Source organism: Zalophus californianus, chromosome 7, assembly GCF_009762305.2.
Source record: "Zalophus californianus isolate mZalCal1 chromosome 7, mZalCal1.pri.v2, whole genome shotgun sequence".
Lineage (NCBI taxonomy): Eukaryota > Metazoa > Chordata > Mammalia > Carnivora > Otariidae > Zalophus > Zalophus californianus.
Window position 1 is genome coordinate 6,983,298 of NC_045601.1, and position 24,166 is coordinate 7,007,463.

At 42.1% G+C, this 24,166-nt stretch overlaps 2 protein-coding genes across 2 annotated transcripts in view; one reads left to right on the top strand and one right to left on the bottom strand.

Moving 5' to 3' along the window:
• PRKN (parkin RBR E3 ubiquitin protein ligase) overlaps positions 1-24,166 on the top strand; it is a 1,305,872-nt gene that overhangs the window by 763,338 nt on the left and 518,368 nt on the right.
• On the bottom strand, positions 537-1,141 carry LOC118357186 (60S ribosomal protein L12-like). Its single transcript, XM_035728523.1, has one exon. The coding sequence runs from the start codon at positions 1,084-1,086 to the stop codon at positions 589-591; it is 498 nt and encodes a 165-aa protein (XP_035584416.1). The 5' UTR covers positions 1,087-1,141; the 3' UTR covers positions 537-588.

The window sequence follows — 24,166 nt, forward strand, 5'->3', positions numbered from 1 at the left end:
TGAAAAATGCCCTTTTAAAACTGAATAACCGTGCTATAACTGTTTCACACACACAAAAGAAAAATATGAACTCTCTTTCTTTCTTGTAAGTCAAAAACAGTGGCCTGTTTAACAAATGAGTTCAAGATCTGGTTCCATGAAGGCATCTGAGTATTAGAACATTTTATCAGTGTCACATGCTCATGGCATTTCCCGTGACAGGTTCAAGGAGATGAGCATGAACGAGGCCCCAGGACATAGTCTGCCTCCAGAGCTCATCACCGTGGGCCTCCAGGGCCAGGCAGGTGTGAAGGAAGGGTGAGTGGGCTGGGGTGCTCCAGCTGCTGCCCACCCAGATCACGAGGACTCCTGCTTCAAACGATCGTGCACACGGCCTAATTGTGAACGATTTGTAAACAGCAGATCCCAGGATGGAGTAAGAATGGCCATTCTTAGGGAAAGGTTTCAGGTACATTGCAAGTTTGGTTCATAAATTGAGACAGGCCCCCAAATACCATAGTGTTGAAGTCCTAAACTTTTTTTTGTATTTCTTTTTTTTTTTTTTTTTGGTTGTCAAATGATCCTTCATTGAAACATTTTCCTTTGTAGTTAACTAGCCGGGCATTCCAGCGCACCACTGTTGATGTCATCTATGATGTCATGAGGGTGGCGGCCATCTACATTGCAGCCCACAGACTGGGCAGTCCCCAGGATCTCTTTAATGGTTCCAGAGAGTTCTCTCGCTAAAGATCGGTGTCGCATCTGTCGGGCAATATTGACAGTCTCATCAAAAGTGATATTTCCACTGTGCTTAATGTTTTTCTGCTTCTTTCTGTCTCTTGGTGGTTCCTTGAGGGCTTTGATAATCAGGGCAGAGGCAGAAGGTACCACTTCAATCTGGGCCTGTCTGTTCTGAATGGTCAGTTTCACCGTAATCCTTAGACCCTTCCAATCACCGGTTGCCTTGGCGATGTCATCACCAACCTTTTTTGGAGACAGACCCAGCGGGCCTATCTTCGGGGCCAGGGCAGACGTGGCACCGACTTCGCCACCAGTGCACCTCAGGCACACGACTTTGATCTCGTTGGGGTTGAACTTAGGCGGCATGGCGGAGGTGGCTGGTGTCGGATGAACCCGGATTCGGGACGACCGAAGAAAGTTGCACCTTTGCCTCCCCGAGCCGAAAGCCAAAAGCTTTTTTTGTATTTCTAAGTGAGTGAAGTAAAATTTCATTCTTCCCTCCTTTAAGCCCACACCAAGCGGTAATTATTTAAAAAATTTTCCACATCTTTCTATACCTTTTTATCCATGATTTTATTTAAAAATCTATAAAAATATGTATATGTATATACCCAATTTATATATATTTCACATATAAGCAGTAAGTATGAACATTGGTACACATATATACATGCATATATGAGTACATGCATGAACAAACATACACTCAAATTTACGTATATGTACATGTATGCATGTTCATAAATAGAAGTAAATACACACATACACAGGATATTATTTTTAAATAAATGACATCATGCATAGTGTTTTTAACAATTCAGATTTTTTCCCTTTTTTTGCAACCTCTTTTTTACATTTAATAATATATTATGGGCAGCCTCTTAAACAAGAGCCTGTAGACAAACCTCATTCTTTATTATGGCTGCAGAGTATTCCCTTGTACTATAATTTACTTAACTTTGCTGTTTGTAGACACTGAAGTTGCTTACTTGTTTTCCTTCTCTAATGTAACAACAGTGCACATATGTCCTTACAAGACTTGATAGCATTTCTGAAGTATTTCTAGGAGTAGATTTTCTAAGTCCTAAAAAGAACTGAGTCCTAAAATCACGCTGAACAGACCAGTGTGTCTTGCTGGCTCTCAGAAGTCACTATTTGAATGTTTCATCAGTGATACCATTCGTGCTTTGAAATATGCATTTTCAAATTCTATAGGTTCAAAGCAGATTTAGGTCTGTCTCTTAAAATACCTCTATATATTTCAATAGTAACAATATTTAGTTTCCTCTTCATTCCTCTTCAAGATTCTGAACCAAGATATCATTTTGCCTGATAGCTGCTCTAAGTAAATAACTTAAAAACACCTCAGAAGCTCACTAAACAAGAAGCTTCATTATTTGCAGCTATTTGAGGCCTTAAGGGCATGTTCTGGATGCTCAGCTACTGCTCTTTCTTGAAATACTGAGAATATTCTGAAGTCTCTGAGATAGACAAAACTCCTACTTGTATTTTAAGGGGGAAATTGACAATTTCAACTCAATTAGTTAAAAAATCTTTATTAAGAATTGACTAAGTAAATCCTAAGTACTGTAAAGGGTAAGAATAATAATAAAAGGTCTTTACCTAAGGATTTTCTCATCACCCTAAGGAATTTATGGAAGAATGATATATAGAAATTTAAAAACTATTTCTAAGTACTTGGCCAGATGGTGGAACATACAAAAAAAAAAAAAAAAGTAAGAAAAGGCTCATTCACCCAGGGGCCTTAAAATCTGCATGTGACCTTGGAGCGCCTGGGTGGCTCAGTTGTTAAACATCCGCCTTTGGCACAGGTCATGATCCCAGGGTCCTGGGATCAAGCCCCGCATCCGGCTCCCTGCTCCTCGGGAAGCCTGCGTCTCCCTCTCCAGCTCCCCCTGCCTGTGCTCTCTCTCTCACTGTGTCTCTCTCTGTCAAATAAATAAATAAAATCTTAAAAAAAAAAAAAATCTGCATGTGACCACTATAGTGAGTGCAAGTGTATTTCTTTGGTCCTACAAAAGCAAGAGCCTCTCATTTCTAGCTCAGGGTGGATGTGTGATTGGATCTGAACCGTGAAGTCCAGGCAGGATTTTGACAGGTGGGGGTGAAGAGAAGAATGTTGGGTGTGATGGAAAGGATGAACAGAGATGTGGAAACAAGAAATATTTATGGATTCACGTATGACGTGACTCATCTGGAGCTGGTATATATGGCAGAGAAACCGAGGATAAAAGGGTAGGTTAATTCAAGTTGTGGAAAGCTTTGGATTTAATGTATTTGGTGCGTAATGGGAGCTGTGGAAGGTCTGGGAGCAGGGAGAGTGGTATTTTCTCAGCTAGGCTTGGGAAGATCAGTTGGCATGGTGGTATTACAGAGAGGTAGGAGGATGAAGGGAAGAAAACCAGGTGGAGCAAGGATTGTACTAATTCAAAGAGAACATTCTGATACACCATTAATTAGAATCCAGGCAGCTTTTTTATAGGTTATACTTGGCTTAAACTGAAACAATAATTCTCGTAGAGAGCCATAAAGGCTGTATCATAATTTACTAATGAATGAGAAAGGAAGTTCAAGCTACTGAATAATGGGAATGTGGATACAGAAGTACTATGAACCAGGAGAGGTGCTATTACTCGCAGTTGTGACTTCCCCTGAACCTGGCTGATGGCCCCACAGGAAGAGAACTACATATGAAGTCAGCTCAGTGTGAGCTGTTTGTACACAAGGTGGAATCTCAATCACTAAACAGTCTGAAGGGACCCTGGTGGAAAATGCATTCACTGCACCTTGGAGAAGAGAAGAACTCCCCAGGAAGAAACTAAGAAAGGGAGCGAGAAGCTAAAGCTCTTAAGTAGGGTCAAGAACTGGAGGGAACAGTAGGGAACCACTGTCATTTTTTTTTAAAGATTTATTTATTTTAGGGGGGGCAAGGGAGAGGGAGAGAGGCGGACTCTGCGCTGAGTGCTGAGCCCAATACGTGGTTCCATCCCATGACCCTGAGATCATGACCTGAACCGAAATGAAGAGAGTCCAATACTTAACGCACAGAGCCGCCCAGGAGCCCCGCCGCTGGCATTCTGACTGGCAGGGGCGGGTGAGAACTCCAGCGAGGTCTCCTGAATTCTGCCGTTGGCTGGGATTGCCGACGCTGGTGAATGTGGCGACGGTGCAGTGTGCGTTTCTGCTTTGCAGAGCGCCCAGGCCTTCTCGCTATAGTTCCACAGTGGACAGAGTGAAGGCTGGGGGAGCTGCCCAGCTGGAAGCCCTGTTACATTTTCAGGAACTTCATGAGCCAGCTGTTAAACACAATTACTTTAAAAATTGTATCTTATGCTTCCAATCTAGTAAATTGTATTTTCAAAATACAATTTCCCTCATCATTTAGTGATCCTCTTACTACATTTTGCTGTTATCTGTGTGGTTGAGGTCATTTTCACCTACACCATCCAGATGGTGAACATACTGTAGAATGGGCTACCGTGCCTCTCTGCCCAGCTCTGGTTTTGTGGCTTCAGACTGGCAGCTTGAAATCGGCCATGCGGGAGTATTGAGAGCGTAGAAATCAGCAAATGCTACAAATCAGGCTTCCCCCCACCCCCAGCCCCCCAGAGAACGTGCTGTTAAACTCGACTGTGCCTTCGATGACTGTGAGAACTCGGCGGGGGTCCGGGGGGGGGGGCAGTTTCTCCATTTCTGACCTTGAGAGGTCGCAGTAGTTTCTCTGGTGCTGGACCTTGTCTTTGAACCTGGGCTCTCATACCTCTCTAACTGGGGATCCTAATACCTAACGGAACATCACCGGGTCTGATTCTGAGAGCCAGAAAAATTTCAGGTGAATGAGAGTTTGTATTTCATTTTATTCCATGTTACTGGACATCTGGGATCTTTGTTTACTCACACCATGTGACCTACACCTTAGCTGACTATATTGTAGGGCTCTGAGGGTGACTCATTTTTTCCCTCACCTTACTAGAACAAACAAAATCCTTTGTTTCTGTATGTAAGTAATGAGATGCTCATTACTTCTGATTCTTATGTTGAAAAACATATTCTGATTGGGCCCTCCAATAACTCAGGCTTCCTCTCCCCATTTCAGCTTCGCAGTCAATATATTTTTTTAAAAAAATTTTATATTCATGAGTCTTCAGAGTCAATCTCGCTATTTTCCACTGTTATGATTCTCAACTCTGAATGGATCACACCAACAATAAAGACAAATTTAATCATCTTCATATATAACTTGAGGATATAAGGTCAAATAGGAAACATGTTTCTCTTTCCTACAGAAAAAAAAAGTGTAAATAGCTAATTTCCTTTGAAGTTTGTAAATACAGCAAGTATTCTGTGTTCTCTGTTGCATTAAATAGGTCACTGTGATCCAGCAAAAATGAACCCTTCAGAGTCTCTGCCTGGCTGAGAAAAAGGGTTATTCCCCTCTAACATAAGCTTCTTAGTGCTGATAAAATCAATCATGTGACTCTTTGTTCTTTGCTTTATAAGGAGTCTGTTCATAAGGCAAGTATTTTGGACAGACTCTTTTCTCCTTTTCTTTAAAGAACTCCGTGATATCCTTCTGAGCAGACACTATGCTTGGCCCCAAGAAGAAGAAAGAGTCCGTCTGCACCCTTGAGAGGTGGAGGGAAGGCGCAAACTAGGCAGGAACTTAACTATGAAGGGTCTACAGCACCCCAAGGAGCAGGCAGAACAGAAAGGAGACAGCGATTAAGCCACGAGGAAAAACGGCAGCTACTGGGTAGTCAGCATCCACAATGTGCAGGGAGGTGGGCGTGGTGAAAGCCTGAGGTTTGAAGAGAAAGCTGGTTATCCTGGCAAAATCTTCCCAGCCCTTTGTCAGGTTGTCAGATCCCTTAAGCCTCCAGCTGCAGGATTTTAGGGCCAATATCTTGAAATTCTATCAAAAAACAAATGAGGGATAATACAGAACACAGTAAAGGAGGTGGGATAAAGTGCAATAATGACTTCCATTTCCCTTGCAGTCTGAGAAATCTGCTGCACTTTCTACTGTTACTTACTGGAAACCTTTTTAAAAGCATAAAATGGTAGCTTTTGAAACAGCATTAAATTGTCATATTCTCCAAAATGCATTATCCATATATCACTTTTCATATCTAAAAGGTACTTATTTGTTTGTGCATTTGCCAAAAATGAAGGAGATAAAAATAAAAATAAATGATAAATAATGGCATTGTCCCCCTCTACTAGCACCAATCTTGGGGGAAAGTGTATCAATGACATTTGATAATGACATCAAATAGTTCTGTGGTCTGTTCTTTTTTTTTTTTTCTGACCAAATCATGTTCTACGTGCTGCTACCATCATAAAAAAAAAAAGGCCGATACTAGCAGCAGAATTGTAATACATCTATAATAGGCTGAGGGACAGTGAATTTAATGGAAAATCTTCAAATTCACTGTTGAGGTTAATAAGCCTAAAATATCTTAAAACTAAATTAAAATACTTTTTGCCTTAAGAAGGCATTAAAAAAAAGTTTGATGGCATTTTAGCAGATTCTAGAAGTAAGCAGCAGTTCTATGGCAAAAAGTGCCATTTACAACGCAGATAAGAATAAGGATTTCGTCAATGCAAATGTGTAATTTAAATTTTTGCCTCAAAATGCCTCCTGGTGGATACACCAGCTATTTTTTTTGCCAACTGATAAAGGGATACATGCTGTATTATTTAATTACAGATATTCAGTGTAAGTTTTTCCTGTCCTTATCTTAGACTGTGGTTTCCATCTTAATGTTGCCAAATAAAGGATATCAACAATCTTCTCTCCTTTACTTTGTCTCATAAAGATATTCATATTTCTTGATCAAATCTCTTGAGTTTTCCATTTTGAATAAATACAGTGACAGCAATTTGCAATTCTGGGGTCTTACACTGTATTTGAATTGGAACAAAGGGAAGCATCTAAGAACAAAACCTTGCTGGATGGAGTAATTTTAAATGCCTTTAGTTCAAATGAGTTTTTTGGCGAGAGCAGCAGTAAAATACTCTACTTTTCCCCGGAGGTCCTTATTGTTTCTTCACTGAAGAAAGTCTGTCATTGTAAGGACTGCAGGTGTGTGCTCTTGTACATGCGGGAGCTCAAAGACTGTATGTCAAGTTGCTTGTAATTTATGTCACTCATACTGACACCCTTCTATACTTTCATGAAGATATTTTTATCATATATATTATATAATATATTTTTATACATTTTTATAATTTTATATAATTTTATAAACAAAATATTTAAAAATTTGAACCAAAATTAAAATGGCTGCTGTTTGTGTCATTAATACTGCATTTCTGGGGCACCTGGGCGGCTCAGTGGTTTAAGCGTCTGACTCTTGATTTCGGCTCAGGTCATGATCTCAGGGTCGTGAGATCGTGCCCCGTGTTGGGCTCCACACTGGGCGTGGCACCTGCTTAAGATTCTCTCTTTCTCTCTCTCTCTCTCTCTCTCCCTCCCCCTCCATCCCCCCCCCGCCTCTCCCCCCACACTCATGTGCGCACACTCTCTCTCTCTTTTAGGGTAAGTAGATAAATCTTTAAAAAAGAAGAAAATAATAATGCATTTCTATCTTGTCTTAGAATGGTAGGTCCATCTAGATTTTTGCATGCCCTTTCTTCCACCTTGCATTCCTTTATTATGATCTCTATCAACATCTATAACCACATAGTGCCTTCTTCCAGTTCTGTCCTGTCAATAATTGTGTGACTTGGCCAAACAAGGTGGTCTGGATGAATTTCTTGGCTTGTGCAAGGACAGTCTAAGGTATTTCCGAAAAAGAACACCAAATTTAGCTTTGCCATATAGAAACAGTTCTAAGATGCTATAGCTAACCTTGCAGAAACTGGGCATTTGTGGGTCCTGCATTTTTAGTGCACAGATACAGTGCAAGACAGAACTTCCCTTCTTGTTACATGTAATATAGACATTCTGATTTTTAGAACAGTAACTTTCTGGCTCTTCTTGGGGCTCTGGGATGATGACTAACTTATGTTCATGAACTGAATTTGCATTATGCTTTTATAAAGTCTGGAACAGACTGGAACAGAGGAACATAAAATGATAAACTGGTTGAGCATCTGAGAAATAAAAAAAAAACATATGTTGTCAGATTCTATGAACTGCTGATGTTTCAAATAATTGTCTCTTGTTATAGGTTTTTGTGCTTAGACAAATTTCAGATGTATCAATGGACTGAGTCAGGATTTCCAGGACTCTTTCAAATGAAATAAGATTGCTAATCCAAGATTCTGTAACACAAGATTTAATTCTTTAGGATTGAGTGAACTGATGAAGAAAATTTTATTTTCATTATTTGTTTGCAATATTGTCAATGTTGTTATAGTATTCCATTTTCTGAATATTCAACAAAGCCCTTTCTCATTCTTCTTAAACTTTCTGTTCTGTACAAATGTCCAGTAGACTCTATTTTTCTGTACCAAAAAGAAACTTTTCACAATAATATCTGAGTTTTACTTCCACTCCCAAATTCAGATAATCTTACTAAACTTCCTTACTTTTCGTGGCAATATAATATTTTGCAGAGATTGAATAAAAATGTGTCCTCCCTTTTACCAAAATATAATTGGACAGACGAAGTGTACCACCAAGGACAATCTGAAATATATTTGAGAATGATTCTTACTTAATCAAAACCAACAAATACGCTTTTAATAAAGGAGCAGTTGTTGACTCTATGTGACTACCTGGCACTCCCAAGAAGATTGTCCTATCACCTGGTTTATAGGACCCCAGCCTTAAAGGTAGAAAGACACATCCATTCCTGGCATGCTTAGCAAATTCCCAGTACTTCAAGAAAAGAACTCACCCAAATTTCTGAGTAAGGAAGGTGTTATCTGGTGGGGAGAATCTTGAACTTAGTTTTACAGTCGAAGAATAGCCAATGATATTTTAAAAATCCAGTCAGAAATACCCTATGAGAGCTTCCAAACAGAAGTAATTTGATGGCTTTAGTAGTTACTCGTCAGGTATGGCACTAGATTTGTGAGAAGCAAAGTCAAAGAAGCCTACATAATAAATTAATATTCCTGTGCCACCTGTGTAAATAATCAGGCCAAGCCTAACACCAGTCTTTTTGTGATCATTATTAATATTTGTGCTTATTACGATCATTAGCTGGGAGAGACAGTAAAAATTGTGAAAGACTTTGAAATAGACACACACACACAATATATATATAAATCATTGGGTGTTTTATGGAATGCTAGACCTGTCTAGCACACCGACCACATTGCCTGGTTCTGTGGTGGTCTACACCATTCGTTGTGTTTGAACTGTTTTAAAATCCTAGAAATTAATGTGAATTATTTGTGTCTATGGAGATATACAAATGGATTTTGTCCCTTCCTCCCCCCACACACGAAAAAACCCATTTTGCATCTATTAGTTCCTGCCCCTTACTATAGCCTCTTAGAGTTATACCTGTAACCCAGATTTCTCAGATGCATTAGACACTTCCTGTACATTTTGACGTCCCTACTACTGGTGTGTGGATGCTCTTTGGGTTCTCCTATGAGCTGGTTTGTAACATCTTACTGCCCCCTTAGAGATTAATAAGTAAAATCTTTGACACGGGTTTATTTTATATTTATATGAGAATCGTGACTTTCTCCTTTTAAAAATGTTATACTTTTAACAATTTAAAGAAGTCAGTAATATCAGGGGATTGTTCTTGATTTTGAAAAGCAAAATAGAAATATCAAACAACTTTAATCCAGGATTGTTTGGAATCTGGATTGAAAAAACTGGCAGTATTAAAGATCATTTGGAACAATAAAAAAATTAAAAACAAAAAAAATGGATTGTGGATTACCACATCAAAAACTGATGATGTATTGTATGGTGACTAAACTAACATACATACATACATACATACATACATACATACATACATACATAAATATCATTTGGAGACAAGTGGGAAATTTTTAACATGAGTTACATTTTAGGTAAAATTATTTTATTTAAAAAACTTAACTGTACTTAGGGGTGACAATAGCCAAACTATGGAAGCAGCCCAAGTATCCATCGACTGATGAATGGATAAAGAAGAGGTGGTATATATACAATGCAGTATTATTCAGCCATAAAGAAAGAATGAAATCTTGCCATTTGCAACAACATGGATGGAGCTAGAGAGTATTATTCTAAGCAAAGTAAGTCAGAGAAAGACAAATACCATATGATTTCACTCACATGTGGAATTTAAGAAACAAAACAAACGAACAAAGGAAAAAAGAGACAAGCCAAGAAACAGAATCTTAACTACAGAGAACAAACTGATAGTTACAAGAGGGGAGGGGGCTGGGGTGGGGAGAGTAGGGTGAAGGGGATTAAGGAGAGCACTTGTGATGAGCACTGACTGATGTATGGAAGTGTTGAATCACTGTATTGTACACTTGAAACTAACATAATACTGATGTTAACTAACTGGAATTAAAATTTTAAAAAGTTAGGAGTGAAAATGGTTTTATGGTGCAGAATAATGCAATTATTCTTAGACTACTTGTGCTGAAGTCAAGTATCACAATATCTGCAAATTACTTCCAAAAGATATAGAAAAAAAAAATGTTCGTGTGTGAGCACAGAGGAAGAAAAAGAAGAGGGAAGATCCAGTAAACAAAATGTTAATAGTTGATAGAGCTGGACTTGTACGGTTAAGTTTTGCCTGACAGTTAATGGTTCAGTATTCTTTCCATCCTCCTTTGAAATTTTCTGAGTACCCAACGATATTCTGATAAATAATATGAGTTCAAGGTTGCAAGTTACCTAATATCTTGGAAATTATCTTTGAGCTTATATTCTACAAAGTGTAATTATGACTAATATAAAATGTGTATCAAAACAATTAGTGAACACAAACATTTTTCATAATCTTAAACATTATTTAGGAGGAATGTTAGCTCATTTGAACAGGACAGTACGTAGGTTAGGAAATACGAACTCACATGAAATAAAATATATACTTATAATTTTTTTAAGGATTTTATTCGAGAACATGAGAGAGAGAGAGTGTGAGTGCTCAAGCAGGGGGGCGGGGAGGCAGAGGGAGAGGGAGAAGCAGGCCCCCCACTGAGCAGGGAACGCGCCTTATGTGGGGCTGGATCCCAGGACCCTGAACCAAAGGCAGACGCTTAACTGACTGAGCCACCCAGGCACCCCATGCTTGCTTTATAATTAATAGTGATAAATTAGAGTAAAGATATCTGACTTTTTAAAGACATTGTTTTAGAGCAGTATAGGTCCCTATCAAAATTGAAATGAAGGTAGAAAAGTTTCCTATTTGAGCCTCTGCACCCACACATACACAGCCTCCCCATTACCAACATCCCCCACCAGAGTGATACATTTATTACAATTGATGAACCTATATTGGCACATCCTAATACCCCAAAGTCAGAGCTGACATTAGGATTCACTCTTGGGGTTATACATCCCATTGTTTGGACAAATATATAATGACATGAATTAGTTTTTGTAGGAAAAAGAAAACAATGTAGCACATTTAACATGTAAGGTTAATTTCTCTCTGGAGATACTGGGAATTGCATTTTATATATGCATTTATTTATCATTAGAAGTGTTATCAGAACAGAACTCCTTTAACTTAGGAGATTTTATCATCTAACTCCTTAATGCTCTCTGGAATTAGGCAAATGTTTCACACTCTCACAGTGCAAAGTTAAAGGCTTTTCCGACACACGGAGAACTTATACGTCAGTTTTACAACTTCAGCTGTATGTCAGGAGGAAACGAAACACCAGAATGCGTTGGTCCAGATATCAAAGAGCTGTTCTTTCCAGTGGGCACAAAAATCTTGATTGGTTTGGGATCAAAATAAACAAACCCAGAACCAGTTCTTCGTCATCTGTCACCCAAAAGAGAGTGGATCTCTGTCATCTATCCACAAATCACCCAGGTGTCCAGACTACAAAACTACATTCTCAATCATCGATGCCACCCAGGATAGTAACTTAACCGTATATTCACAAACTAGAAAGAAAAAGAAAACAATCTGCAGAAAAGAAAAGGTACAAGAGAAATAGAGTGAGCAAGGTTAAAAATCTATTTCTATTGCCATTTGGGCTTCACGTTGGAAGCGAAGAAAAGTCATGCCAGGGCTCACACTTCCCAGGAGGTACGCTTCTTCAGCTACATAGTTTACCTGCTCTGTCCCATAAATTTGTTGGCATCTAGGTGAATGACATCCAAAACTGTTACCGTAATTTTAAAAACGCATAAAATCATGACTCCTGTACAAATATAAAATGGATACATGCCAAGGATTTTATTTGACTCCTTAATTAATGACGGAACCAGCAAAGTATTCAAAACCCATTCGGAGGGGAATCCAAACAACAGAAACATACATAAGCAATCGTGAATACTGAAATGAATTTAATACATGCAAGTAGATGGCTTCTTTGGGCTGAGGAAGGAAAATCAGTTGTGCTCCCACTGACAAAATTCATATACATGTACAGGTAAGAATCTCTGCCTTTATGTCAGTCTTCCACATTCTCCAGAGTTTTAGAAGAGCTCAAAGTTTGTGGAAGACACCGACCACATTATAGAAACCAGCAACTTAGAATGTTAGACATGACCCGAATTCCTGAGGAAACCCTGGCTGGCTTTCTTGGAAAATGTTCCACCTTCTGGATTTATCTGAGCCATTCTCCATGGGTAGGTTCCAATTAAGCATTTTGGGCAAGACCATTTCATAGGTGATGAACTTCTGATATTGTTTGAATCACTGTCCCAGGGATCAGGGGTATAGCGCTGAGTCTCTGCTATCCTAGAACACACTTTGTAGCTGGGGAGCCAAATATGGAACGATTGATTCTAAATGCAAGTAAGTGACCCAAAGGATGAGTAAGTTATCTGACACAACATACCCGAGTGCTTGAGGACCAGAGAACTGTAGCAGCTAACACATAGCTCAGAGGTAACTTGGGTATTGGATAGTTGTGTGTGGTGGTGGGGTGGAAAGGAGGAGTCTGGAAATCTACATTGGCTTTTTTTTTTTTTTTGTATCTTTCAGACCAATGATAACTATAGCCCACTGCTGTGTAACTCATCCTAGCCAATTTGTGGTGCCCAGATCCCCCCCACTTTCTGTCGTCCATACCTTTCTCCTTGTTATTCCTCCCCCACCAAAATGCCCTACGATCATAAACCAAAGTTTATCGTACAAAAGTATTACTATAAGCTACATGGACCCCAGGAAACCTTTCAGCTCAACCCTCTCATCTTCCAGATGAGGTAATACTGAGACACAGAAATGTGCTGGGCACTGGGTGAGTAGAGGAGTCACAACTCGCTTTCAGCTCTCAATCGGGTATTCGCTAATGTTTCTGTGCCTCTTCAACAAATAGTGTTGGGTGCTTGCCTTGTGTCAGGAAAGAGCTTTGCAAAGAAGTAGGCTTTAGGTGAGCTCTGAAAAGGATCCGGGGATTAGCCAGGTAAAGAGCAGTCAAGCCCAGGGAAGGAGCTGTGTACGTGTTTCAGAGTGGAAAAAGGTTTGCTCCGGCGAGTGAGTGCCTCCTGAAATTTGCAGCCAGGGCACCTCCTGCTGCCTCTGGTAGTTTAGAGGCTTGGAAGGAGGGCCAGGTGGCTGCCTTGCGGAGAGCTAGGTGGATGGTGCAGAGCCTAGACTAATGGAGCTTTGACGACTGTTCCTGACACTGCAGGTATTAAGAAACGAGAGTGATGTAACTGAATGGGGGAAAAAATAGGTCCAAGTACATATGAGGAAAGAGAAAGGAAGATGATGCCAGGACGGTAGCATTTGAGGAGAGGCTGGCGCTAGGAGCATTGACTGATTTGGGGAGGCATTTGCAGCCCTCTGCCGGTGGAAGGCCCGGGGCAGGGTGCAGGAAGCCAGGAGTGGGTAACAGACATCCCTCAGATACAGCAGGAAGTAGAAAGAAGAGAAGCAAGATATAAAGATAATACGCAAATGAAAACTTTTTAAGACTTATGAAGTTAAATACCTGTTGTTATTATGATGCTCATATAATTTGGGAGTGGAAGAGGGCACTATTAATAATTTTCTGGGCAACAGAGAGAAACTGGGACTTCCTGAACAAGCCAGACAGATGGGATATCATTCCATTTTGCTCTGTGACAATTTCAATTCCCTGTGGCATAGAATGAAAGGATACCTTTCTTGCTCTTGTGTCTGGAGGTTAGCTGGGGTTTGGTTGCTCGGGGCTGGACCTAGCTGGGCTGGGCACCAAGGTGCTGGGTTCGCCCTGCTCTGTGTTCTGGGACCAGCAACCATCAGGGCATGATCTTCTTAAGGAGACTGAAGAAGAGCAAGAGGGCTTTCTAACCCATCTGCACAAACACGTCACACCCCATTTCACGTCACATCTGCAAGATCTCATTGGCTGAAGCGAATCCTGGGGAAGTACATTTCACTCACCTTGAGAGCTCGAGGACATGGAACGGTGTCACCAGTAGTAAATGAAGGGAGTGAAAAATCGAGACAAACGATGTACCACACCTCAGCATCCTAGTTATTATGAGTATAGATTCTTTTTTTTTTTTTAATTCAGAAAAGAGAAGTGGAAATTAGTAAGAGCCAAGTTGGGATCCTAAAGGTGGGTCCTATTTTTCTAACTTCTCACTCTAAAATAATTTTACATTGTCACAGGCCTTATTCTCAAGCTACAGTTTAGTTGCTTTCGTATGCTTTTATTCTCCTTACTATTGTTATAATGTCATTATATAATGTCTTTGCGTTTTTTTTTTTCTTTTTATAATATGTGGTTTCCTTATGCTGCAATCACATAGGGTCTTACTGCTTCTCAGCCAAGGGAGGAAAAAAAAATATTTCCATATAGAGTTGAAAACAAATTCTGCTGCTATTACCTTCATTTCTGTGAGACTTTAAACTGCGGAGATTCTCTTGGACTATGTGACGGTGCTTCCTTCAGTGAAGTGAAGTCATTATGTCCCTTGCGTTCTGTGTGATGTCACTGCAGTCTGTGGGACAGGGGACTCTCCACCTCTTTCTATCACGAACCTTCTGCTGTTTGACTGCAGATCCCCCATAGCTGTCTCCTGGCTGAGGCGCCTCCTCTCCACTCCTGCTCAGCCAAGCTCTTGACTGACAACTTGGAGGCATTTGGAGGCTCTTTAAAGGAATGGTTTGACACCGAGAACCTGTGGAGGCTTTTCACTGCTAAACTCTGTGATAACCTTGCCTCCGGTGGATGAACTGTTTTCCTTCCCTTCTCATGCTCTGCAATTTCCTGATTGATAAGAAATGAAACTGTTTCATTTTCTTGAAATCACAGCTTTGTGGTGCTTCCTTCCCTAATATTATGTCTGTATGTACTTAGATAATCATGGCTGCTGAACTATTTCTGCCTTCCAAAGGGGAAAGTATAAATAATCCACAAGCGGTCATCAACATCACTACTGAACTGCTTACAAATTGATATTGAACATTTTGATTTCTTTTTAAATTTAAAGGAACAATTTACTTCTGGCTTCTTTTAGAATGGCATTTGTTCTAGTGGTGGTGTTGAGAAAGGGGAACATACCGTTCTCAGGGAGGTTTGCGTTGATCAGACTGGGAAGGAGCATGTCGATGCTTTAGGAGGGTGTATTGGCCCCACTCACCTGTGGGGTAGATGTTGCCTGCACTCGGAGAGCTCCACCAAGACTCTGTTGCCACCCTATCGACTGTGTGGCAGGCAGAAGCAAAATGAGAGCAGACCCCATCCTAAAGTCTTCATGATAATGTAGGGGTTGTTTGTTTGTTTTTTCTTTTAGAAAAATCTCAGGCACCTCGGTGGCTCAGGTGGTTAGGCATCTGCCTTCGGCTCAGGTCATGATCCCCGGGGTCCCAGGATTCAGCCTGGCGTCGGGCTCCCTGCTTCTCCCTCTGCCCCTCACCCCACTGCTCTTGCTCTCTCTCTCACTCTCTCCGTCTCTCAAATAAAAAATTAAAATCTTAAAAAAAAAGAAAAATCTCTTTGTATAGCAAAAATAATATGAAAACTCTCCCCCAGAAAAAACCATGGAGGTAGTAAAAAAAAAAGTCAGGGTAATCACTGCTAAAATGCCTTCTGGCTCTGAACTAGGGTGATGAGTAAGACCCAGTAACAACCTTTTGACGTAGGCCTGCATATAACAATCTCTCAGTGTAAAGGAGAAAACACTCCTGTGTGTGTTTCTCCTTCATTCTCCCACTCTGACCCCACGGTATGTCTGATACCACATGTATGGGGGTTTGCCCCACACCACGCGATTCTTTGACGTCAGCTGTCATTTAACTCGATTCTGACACTGCTGTACCTGGAGATAGACTCAGACACCAGAGATGAGGGGCCCAGTCCCACGAGACTGCCCCCACTTCAATGCCAATCACAAGTAGTCAGTCTCCAGCTTACCCACAACTTTTGCCCAACTTGGCTACAAATCAGAGGCTCCAGTGATCCCCCTCGCATTCGATCATTTGCTAGAACAGGTCACAGAACTCAGAGGAACACTACTTAAGGTTTATGGGTTTATTTATAATGACGGATATGGTAAAGGACACAGATGAACAACCAGATGAAGGGACACCCAGGGCGAGGTCTAGAAAGGTCTCAAGTGCAGGAGCTCCTGTCTCTGTGAAGTTGGAGTGTGCCATCCTCCTGGCACGTGGATGTGTTCACCAACCCAGAAGCCCTCCAATCCTCGTGCCATTGGGATATTTTTGGAGGCTTCATCACGTAGACATGACAAATGATTAACTCCATTTCCGGCCCCTCTCTGGAGAATGGGAGCAGGGGTTACTGAAAATTCCAAGTTTTTAATTTTGGCTTGGTGTTTCTGGTGTTTGGTCCCCATCCAGGAGCCCACCAAGATATCTTATTGGAACAAAAGACATTCCTATCACTCAGGAGATTATAAAGCTCTTAGGAGCCCTATGTCAGGAACCAGGGCCAAAGACTCAATGTTAGAACAAAAGGTGCTCCTAGCAGCCCTACTGACAAGGGTTTAGGAGCTCTGTGTAAAGAACCAGGGGCAGAAATCAATGTATATATTTCTTGTTATTTCATACTCAGTTAAAAAAAAATAGTATGTTTGAGCTCCTTATTTGGATCTGTGGTGTGTATACCTTTCATACTGTCCAATGATCCACTGTAAAGATGGGACGTTTGCTCATACCTGCCTGGTCTTCAAGTGTACTGATTGATCTTACCTCCTTTTCTCATAGGTTCTATTTCTGATCTCTTTAATAATATATTTTTGCCCATATCCCACTCCTTCACTGTCATCACCTTCTTTAAAGTGTGTAATTTCCAGGTGGTGAATTCAAGGCTGTATCTGTGAGCACCCAGACAGCACTCAACATCGCTGGGTGTATGGTGGGGGATGCCTGTGTGCGGTGGTTGAGAGGACACTGCATGGCTGGATGAGCAGAGGCGGGTTAGTGGAGCAAGTCCCTGGTCCAACTCTCTTAGAATTTCCATGGCCATAGAAGATCTCTTTGGCATGAGAAGTTGGATAGTTACTCAACCCTGGTCCAGACCACTGTGAGGAAACTAGCCACTGATGCCAGGAACTCCCCCAGCTTCCTGATTACAAAGATGTGCTAGGACCCTCTCTAGGTACTTAGTGGTTCTGGCTATAGAGTCCAAATGCCTGGACAGCAATGGTGTTTAGAGTCAGAGCTCAGTGTCTTGAGTTTCCCTTCTTATTCTGTTTCCCACATAGTTTTATGCATTCAAAGAGTTACTCCACCACCCTTCTCTCGTTGTCTCCTCTAATTGGGATGATAATGCTGACCGCACCTTCTTATGTGGGGAATCAGATGAGGACTTGTACGGGAAATGGTGTGAGTGCCACAAAAAGTCCGAAGTAGTGACATCTTTATTAAAATGTCCCCTTGAGAGCAGCGAGGTCCTGATGAGGACTAACTCCACCAGCGTCAGCAGCCCTCCTTTCTCTGCCAGATGTGACTTCTCTCGTCTGCAGCCATCCCCAGGGGGTGGTTCCAGAGTCTCTGGGAAGATGGCTGCAGATGCAGACTCACCTCCCAGTACCTTCTTGCGACTTTGCACAGTGTCTCAAGCTGTGCTTGGCTCCATGTTTATTCTGACCACACACGTCCTTGGATCCAGCCAGTCATTGTATTCCTTCTCTTCAGCTGCTGTAACAAATTACAACAAAAATAGTGGCTTAAAAACAACAACGAGTTTATGATCTTACAGTTCTATGGGTCAGAAGTCCTAAAGTAAGGTGTCACCAGAGCTGTGTTCCCTTCTGGAAGCTCACAGGGAGAGTTGTGTCCTTGCCTTGCCCAGCTTCCAGTCTGCTGACGTTCCCCAGTGCTCATGCCCTTCCATCCTCAAAGCCAACGGAGTCTTTCCCACATTTCATCATTCCAACATGGACTGTCCTGACGTTCCCTGTTCTACCTTTAAGAACCCTTGTGAGTACAGTGGTTCCACCTGGATAATTCAGGCTACTCTTCCAACCTTAAGGTCAGCTGATTAGCAACCTTGCTTCCAGCTGCAACTTTAATCTCCACACACACACACCCGCCCCCTGCCCTGTACCATATTCACAGCTTCCTGGGACTAGGATTTAGACATCCTTGGGGGCCACTGTTCTACCGACCACAGTCACTCAATCAGTCATGATTATTCAGCAGTTCAGAATTTCTACTATGTGCAGGAACACTCGTACTATCAGAAAGTGCTCAGCCATGTGGGTATAGAGAAAAAAACCATCTTCTGTTGTAAACTGTTCCATTTAAGTTGATTGCTAAATTTGATGAACCTTTGATCTATTATCGCTCCAGCTCTTAGCCTACTTTTGTAGAGCAGTCTTTTCTCATTTTTATCGTGCATACCTCAGACTTCCCTCCTAATGTTTTGCTTTGCAGTGGGCAGTTTCTAGATACTATTTGACATTAGACCTATTATAGGCAAAATGAAGTCCTACTTTATTTCGTAAATAAAGTAATAACATATAACACTTTTTAGGTTAGAAGATAATATAGCAATCACTCATCTGACCTAATTCCATCCATGTCTGTGGATGGGTAAACTGGCACCAAGAGGGTATGACCTGCCCAGTTCACACGCTTCCTGGAGTCAGGCTGGAAACTGCCTTCTGCTCCCCAGTCTGGCCCACCATCCCCTTCTTGCCCAAGGGAGAATGCTGGATTCAGGAAGATGTCTGTGTTGCTAAAACTTTTTCATCTTATTGAAAATGCAATATGCATGAGGCAAAGGAAATATCTTCCTTGTTTATCCAATAATGAAAATAGGGAATTCCAGCTTCTGACCTACTTATGATTTCTAGATGTGATTTAAGCCCACTTTTTTTGAGGTAAAATTCATACAGTATAAGACAGCATAAAATAACCATTTTAGGAGGTGAAGAGTCCAGGAGCATTTGGTGCAATCCCAAAGTTGTGCAACCACCACCATCTCCATCTGCTTTCCAGAACATTTTCATTAGTCCAGAATAAAACTGCTTACCCATTAGGCAGCCACCCCCACTTGCCTGTCCCCTCAGCCCCTGGCAACCCCTAATCTACTTCCTGTCTCTGCAGATTTACCCGTTCTGGACATCTCATATGAATGGAATCCTAAAATATTTGTTCTTCCGCATTCTTCTGTTTTCTGTCACCTAGTATCATCTTTACCATGTCCGTCCGTCACACATATCAGTGCTGCATTTCTTGTTACACCCGAATGATACTCTGTTGCATGTCTAAACCATATTTGTTTATCCACTCATCTGATGATGCACATTTGGGATATTTTGACCTTTGGGTTATTGTGAATAGTGCTGCTAATGAATATTTGTGGGCAGGTATGTGTTGAGGCCTTATTTTTACTTCTTTTGGGCATATGCCTAGAAGTAGGTTTCTGGGTCATATGGAAATTCTGTTTCATTTTTTGAGGAAGTTGAGCCCATTCTTGGGGTAGCTCCAAGACAGGCTTTTAAGAAACTCTCTCATGAGTCCCCATCTTAACTCCAAAGGCTTAGGGGTAGTAAGGTGCTTTGAAAAATAAGCAGATATCAATCCTGCCACTGGGGAACTATGTGACCTTGATCGAGTTTCTCAACTACACTCTGAGCCTCAGTTTACTCCCTCTGTTAAAGCTGACATAATCATACCCCCACACTGGGTCAGTGGTGGGAATTCCAGGAAATAATGCATACAAAGCACTTCCTATGCTAGTGCATTGATTTTTTTTTTTTCAATTGACATACAATATTTTCCCCACAAAATACCTATAGCTTTAATATCTGCCTGACTAGTCATTCTAGGAGGGGTTAGCTTTAGAATTAAATGTTCTTAGATACCAAAGCCTTGTATATCAAAATATGAATGATGATCTTAAAAGGAGGAACAAAAGATTGGAAGGACTTTCTGTAAAGGCTGGATATATTTGATTCTGCTGGAAGACTTCCAGAGCTGGATCTTACCTGAACTCCCCGTAGACCCCTCAGAGCTCATTCAAATGTCTTATAGGGAAAGTCAGCCATATCTTTTTTCTCATCCTAGCACTTGCTGGACTTTGAGTGAGTTCCAAAGAACCCTTGTGTGTTTTCATTTTGAAATGTGTTCTTTCACCTGCATCCAAGGATGACGGCTCAAGTAGAACCAGACCTAATGCACACTCAGTAGCATATTCCTCAATTTTGCAAATAGCAGAGCTCGGGATAGGAACACCGAAGGCCGCCCTGCAAGAGGTCGCATGCCCCTGGGGAGTATGTGGAGAAGACTAAAAGCTGGATGCATTAGGAAGTCAGCGCTGCAGCCGTCTCATGCGTTCAGTGAACTTCAGACTGTACGTTCTCCTTGCCAAGTGCGGGGAGCTGCTAGAAGCTGACGGCGAGCAAAGCGGACACCTTCCCTGACTTCCTGGAGGGTGAAGTCACGTGGGGGAGAGAGACCTCAGTCCAATGCCGCAACAGGAAGGTCAGGTTGAACAATGAGCTGAACACTCAGCAACAGGAACGTTTAACAGGGGAAGTCCACCAGGGCTTGACCTGCCTGTTCGAGGTATTTGAGTGTGTGTCTCTTTTAGGATTGTTTAATAGACTGCATTATGCCTCCCTCCTTCAGTGTCTTCGTATAGGCCGAAGGCCAGAAATGGCAGCTCCTGAATGTTAGCCCTCTCCTGTACTTAGTGATCCTGAGTGTTAGCCCTCCCCAGTACTTAATGATCCTGAGTGTTAGCCCTCTGCTGTACTTAGTGATCCTGAGTGTTAGCCCTCTCCTGTACTTAGAGTAGACCTGCACCTTTCCTACAGAGTTGGTTCCTTCTGAGAAGTGCCTAAAATAGACCGTGAAAGTGAGCTCAGCTTGCACTGTGCCATTCACGTGCTGAGCAGTTTGGAGACAGTTATTTGACCCCTCTCAACCCCGGTTTTCTTAACTTTGAATCGGGAATAATAAACCCAAGCCTCAAAAGAGTGTTGTAAGAAGGAAATGAGATGAGATGCATAAAACGTTCAGCACACAGTGTGGTGCTTGCTCCATGCTGAATATAGCATGGGAGCTGTCAAGCTTCCATCACCGCAGTCCTAGCTGGAAGAGGAAAAAGGGTATCTTCCCTAGTCTTAGGTTTTTTCCCAGTCAAGTCCTATAAGAAGAGTTTATATTATGAGTGCTTTTAAAATTTGGGAGAGACACCTGAAGTTTGTGAATGGCTTAATCATATTTTAATGCATTTTATGGCAAGTCCATAGAACTTGAACTAGACCAGTGACATGTAAAATGATTTTCCCCTAGATTTCGATTTACATATAAATAGGAGTTTCCAAAGAGAGTTTTAGAGAACATTTTTTCTAAACTCAAAGACATTCTATTATGTTCAGTTTTTAAATGTCTAACTTCATATTAGACCATCATGTAAATCATACATGTGGATTTTGCAGGATATAAACTTGTACAGTTTTACTATATCCCTAATCTTTCATAAGGTCAAATTTTGAAAACTTTCATTCATAAACCTAGGAAAAAACTTCCACTTTAATTATTTATTAGAAGTGTGATATGGCTTTTTTCCTGGATGCATTATGGGGGAAAAAAACACTGTTGTTGCCGGTGACTCTTGGCCTTTGACCACAGTGGTGGTGGCTGGTGCATTCCAAGCATGTTCTTGAACTTCCGCATCTGAGTCCTGTTTGCAGGTGCGCCCTGCAGCGCTGTCTCAAAGATTGACTTCCCCTTGTTTGCTCACTTGGTACAGACATTTCGTACTGTCACTGGCTTGTCCCTGTTCTATTTGACTACCAAATGGATCGTCTCATCTTCCTGCCTGTTAACTCTGCTTAAAAAACAAATCTAACATCGAATTTAATGCTGAGGAGACGGGGAGAAACTGACTGCTCAGAAGAATTAATTCCCTCATGTTTTTGTAACAGCTTGAAAAATCAGTGCAACTTGAAGTCTCGTGCTGCATGCAAATCTCTTTCCCCTGGTATTAGGGTATTTCTGAGTCCCCGAAGAATGAGGATGCATTCCACTATTTACCTGCCTGAAAAATCAGTTGCCAGCCTAGTTTGCAAAAATTATTTTGGCCATTAGACCCTGCAGTTTATTCTGAATTCTGAATTACCAAAATTCATTCATTGATGCAAAAAGCATTTATTAAACCCTTACTGTGTGCTAAGTACGACGCTTGCCAAGTTTAGTAAGTCAGATTTAGTCCCTAGGGCAGAGACTTCAGAAACCCACTAGAGGAGACAAATGATTAAAAATACCCAAAAATTATTACAGGTGTTCTTAGAGGTCAAGTGCAAGATCTCCAGACAGGCCAGGCCACGAGTTCATATTTGGGGATCAGTCAGGCCTTCCCAAAGTGGGTGCCGTTGAAGCTGGGATATGAGAAATGGTGGTGGCAGCAACAGTAGGGATGTTTTGAATGCTGACCTTTTCCCAGGCAAGATTGTAAGCTTCCGGCCTAAAGTGTCTCACTGCACCCTCACAACAATCTCATGAGACTGTTCCTTTTTAAAATCCCACTTTTGAAAGGATGGTTAAGTAACCACGCCCCAGTGCCACAGCTATTAAGTGATGGACACAGAATCACTAGCAAGTTCAGCTAAGGGAAGGACGGAGTTGGAGAAAGTCTTTGAAAGTAAGGAAAGTGCACTCATGAGGGAATGGAGGCGAGCAAGAGGGTGTGCACGTCAAGGAATTGAGAACTCAATACATTAGAGCATAGAGTGCAGAGTTGGTGGGCAGACAGCAAAAGATGGAGCTAGACGGGCCACACCCGGAAGGGCCCTGCAAGTTCTATCAAGAATTTGCATTAGCTGAATTTGAGGACTGCCTGATGGCTCTGTAACAGCCTCCTTTCTCTTAGAACATACTGAATTAATTGGGATAAAGGGTCATGATACCTGCAATTTACTCTAAAACAGCACAGCAAACACATAATGACAACAACAATTATATATATAATAATAAATATACTCTGTTAGGGATTGCATTAAATCAGTAAATTGTGGGGGGGGGGAGGCGGAGCAAGATGGCGGAGGAGCAGGAGACCTGGATTTCCTCTGGTCTCAGGAATTCGGCTGGATAGGGATCAAACCATTCTGAACACCTACGAACTCAACAGGAGATCGAAGAAAGGAATAGCAACAACTCTCTGAACAGAAAAGTGACCACTTTCTGGAAGGTAGGACGTGCGGAGACGTGAATCCGAGGCGATATTCGGGAGGATAGATGGCGGGGGAGGGGGCCTCCGTCGGCCGCTTCTGGCAAGTGATAGAGCCGCGGAGCACAAAATCGGACCGTTTAGAAGTCGGCTCCTCTGTGGGACATCGCTGCAGTGGCTAAGCGTGGGGTGGAATCCTCCCGGGACAGTGTGTTCTCAGGACCCTCGGGGTCACAGAAAGACCAGGGGTGCCTGAGTGCGGCAGAGCTCCCAGGGATCGGAGCGGGGAAGCCGGCTGCAGAGACGGAGCCGAGGCGCAGGCTCTCAGCTCGGGGTGCCCACAAACTGTGATCCGCAGCCCAGTCGGGCCACTGCTCCTCCAGCAGGGACCCGACAAGCGGCAGATCCGGGGAGACTCCCCTTCCTCCCCTGGGAGGAGCGGCACGGGAGCACACCGCAGAGATCTGCTGGGTTTGGAGACTCCACGCCGGGTCGGGTGCCAAAGACAAACGCTCGGTCACAGGCCGGGTGAGCACGGAGTGCGGCCGGAGACCAGGGAAATGGGACTGACTGCTTTTCTCTGGGGGCTCACTAAGGAGTGGGGCCCCGAGTTCTGGGCTCCTCCGGGGCAGAGATTGGGAGGCCACCATTTTCACCCTGGTCCTCCAAGGCTGTACGAGAGCTTGCAGGGAACAAAAGCTCCCGAGAGTAAACCCGAGCAGATTACTTAGCCTGGACTGGCAAGGGC

What these genes read in the sequence shown, in the direction of transcription:
- LOC118357186 (XM_035728523.1), bottom strand. Translation starts at nt 1,086, where the DNA reads ATGCCGCCTAAGTTCAACCCCAACGAGATCAAAGTCGTGTGCCTGAGG.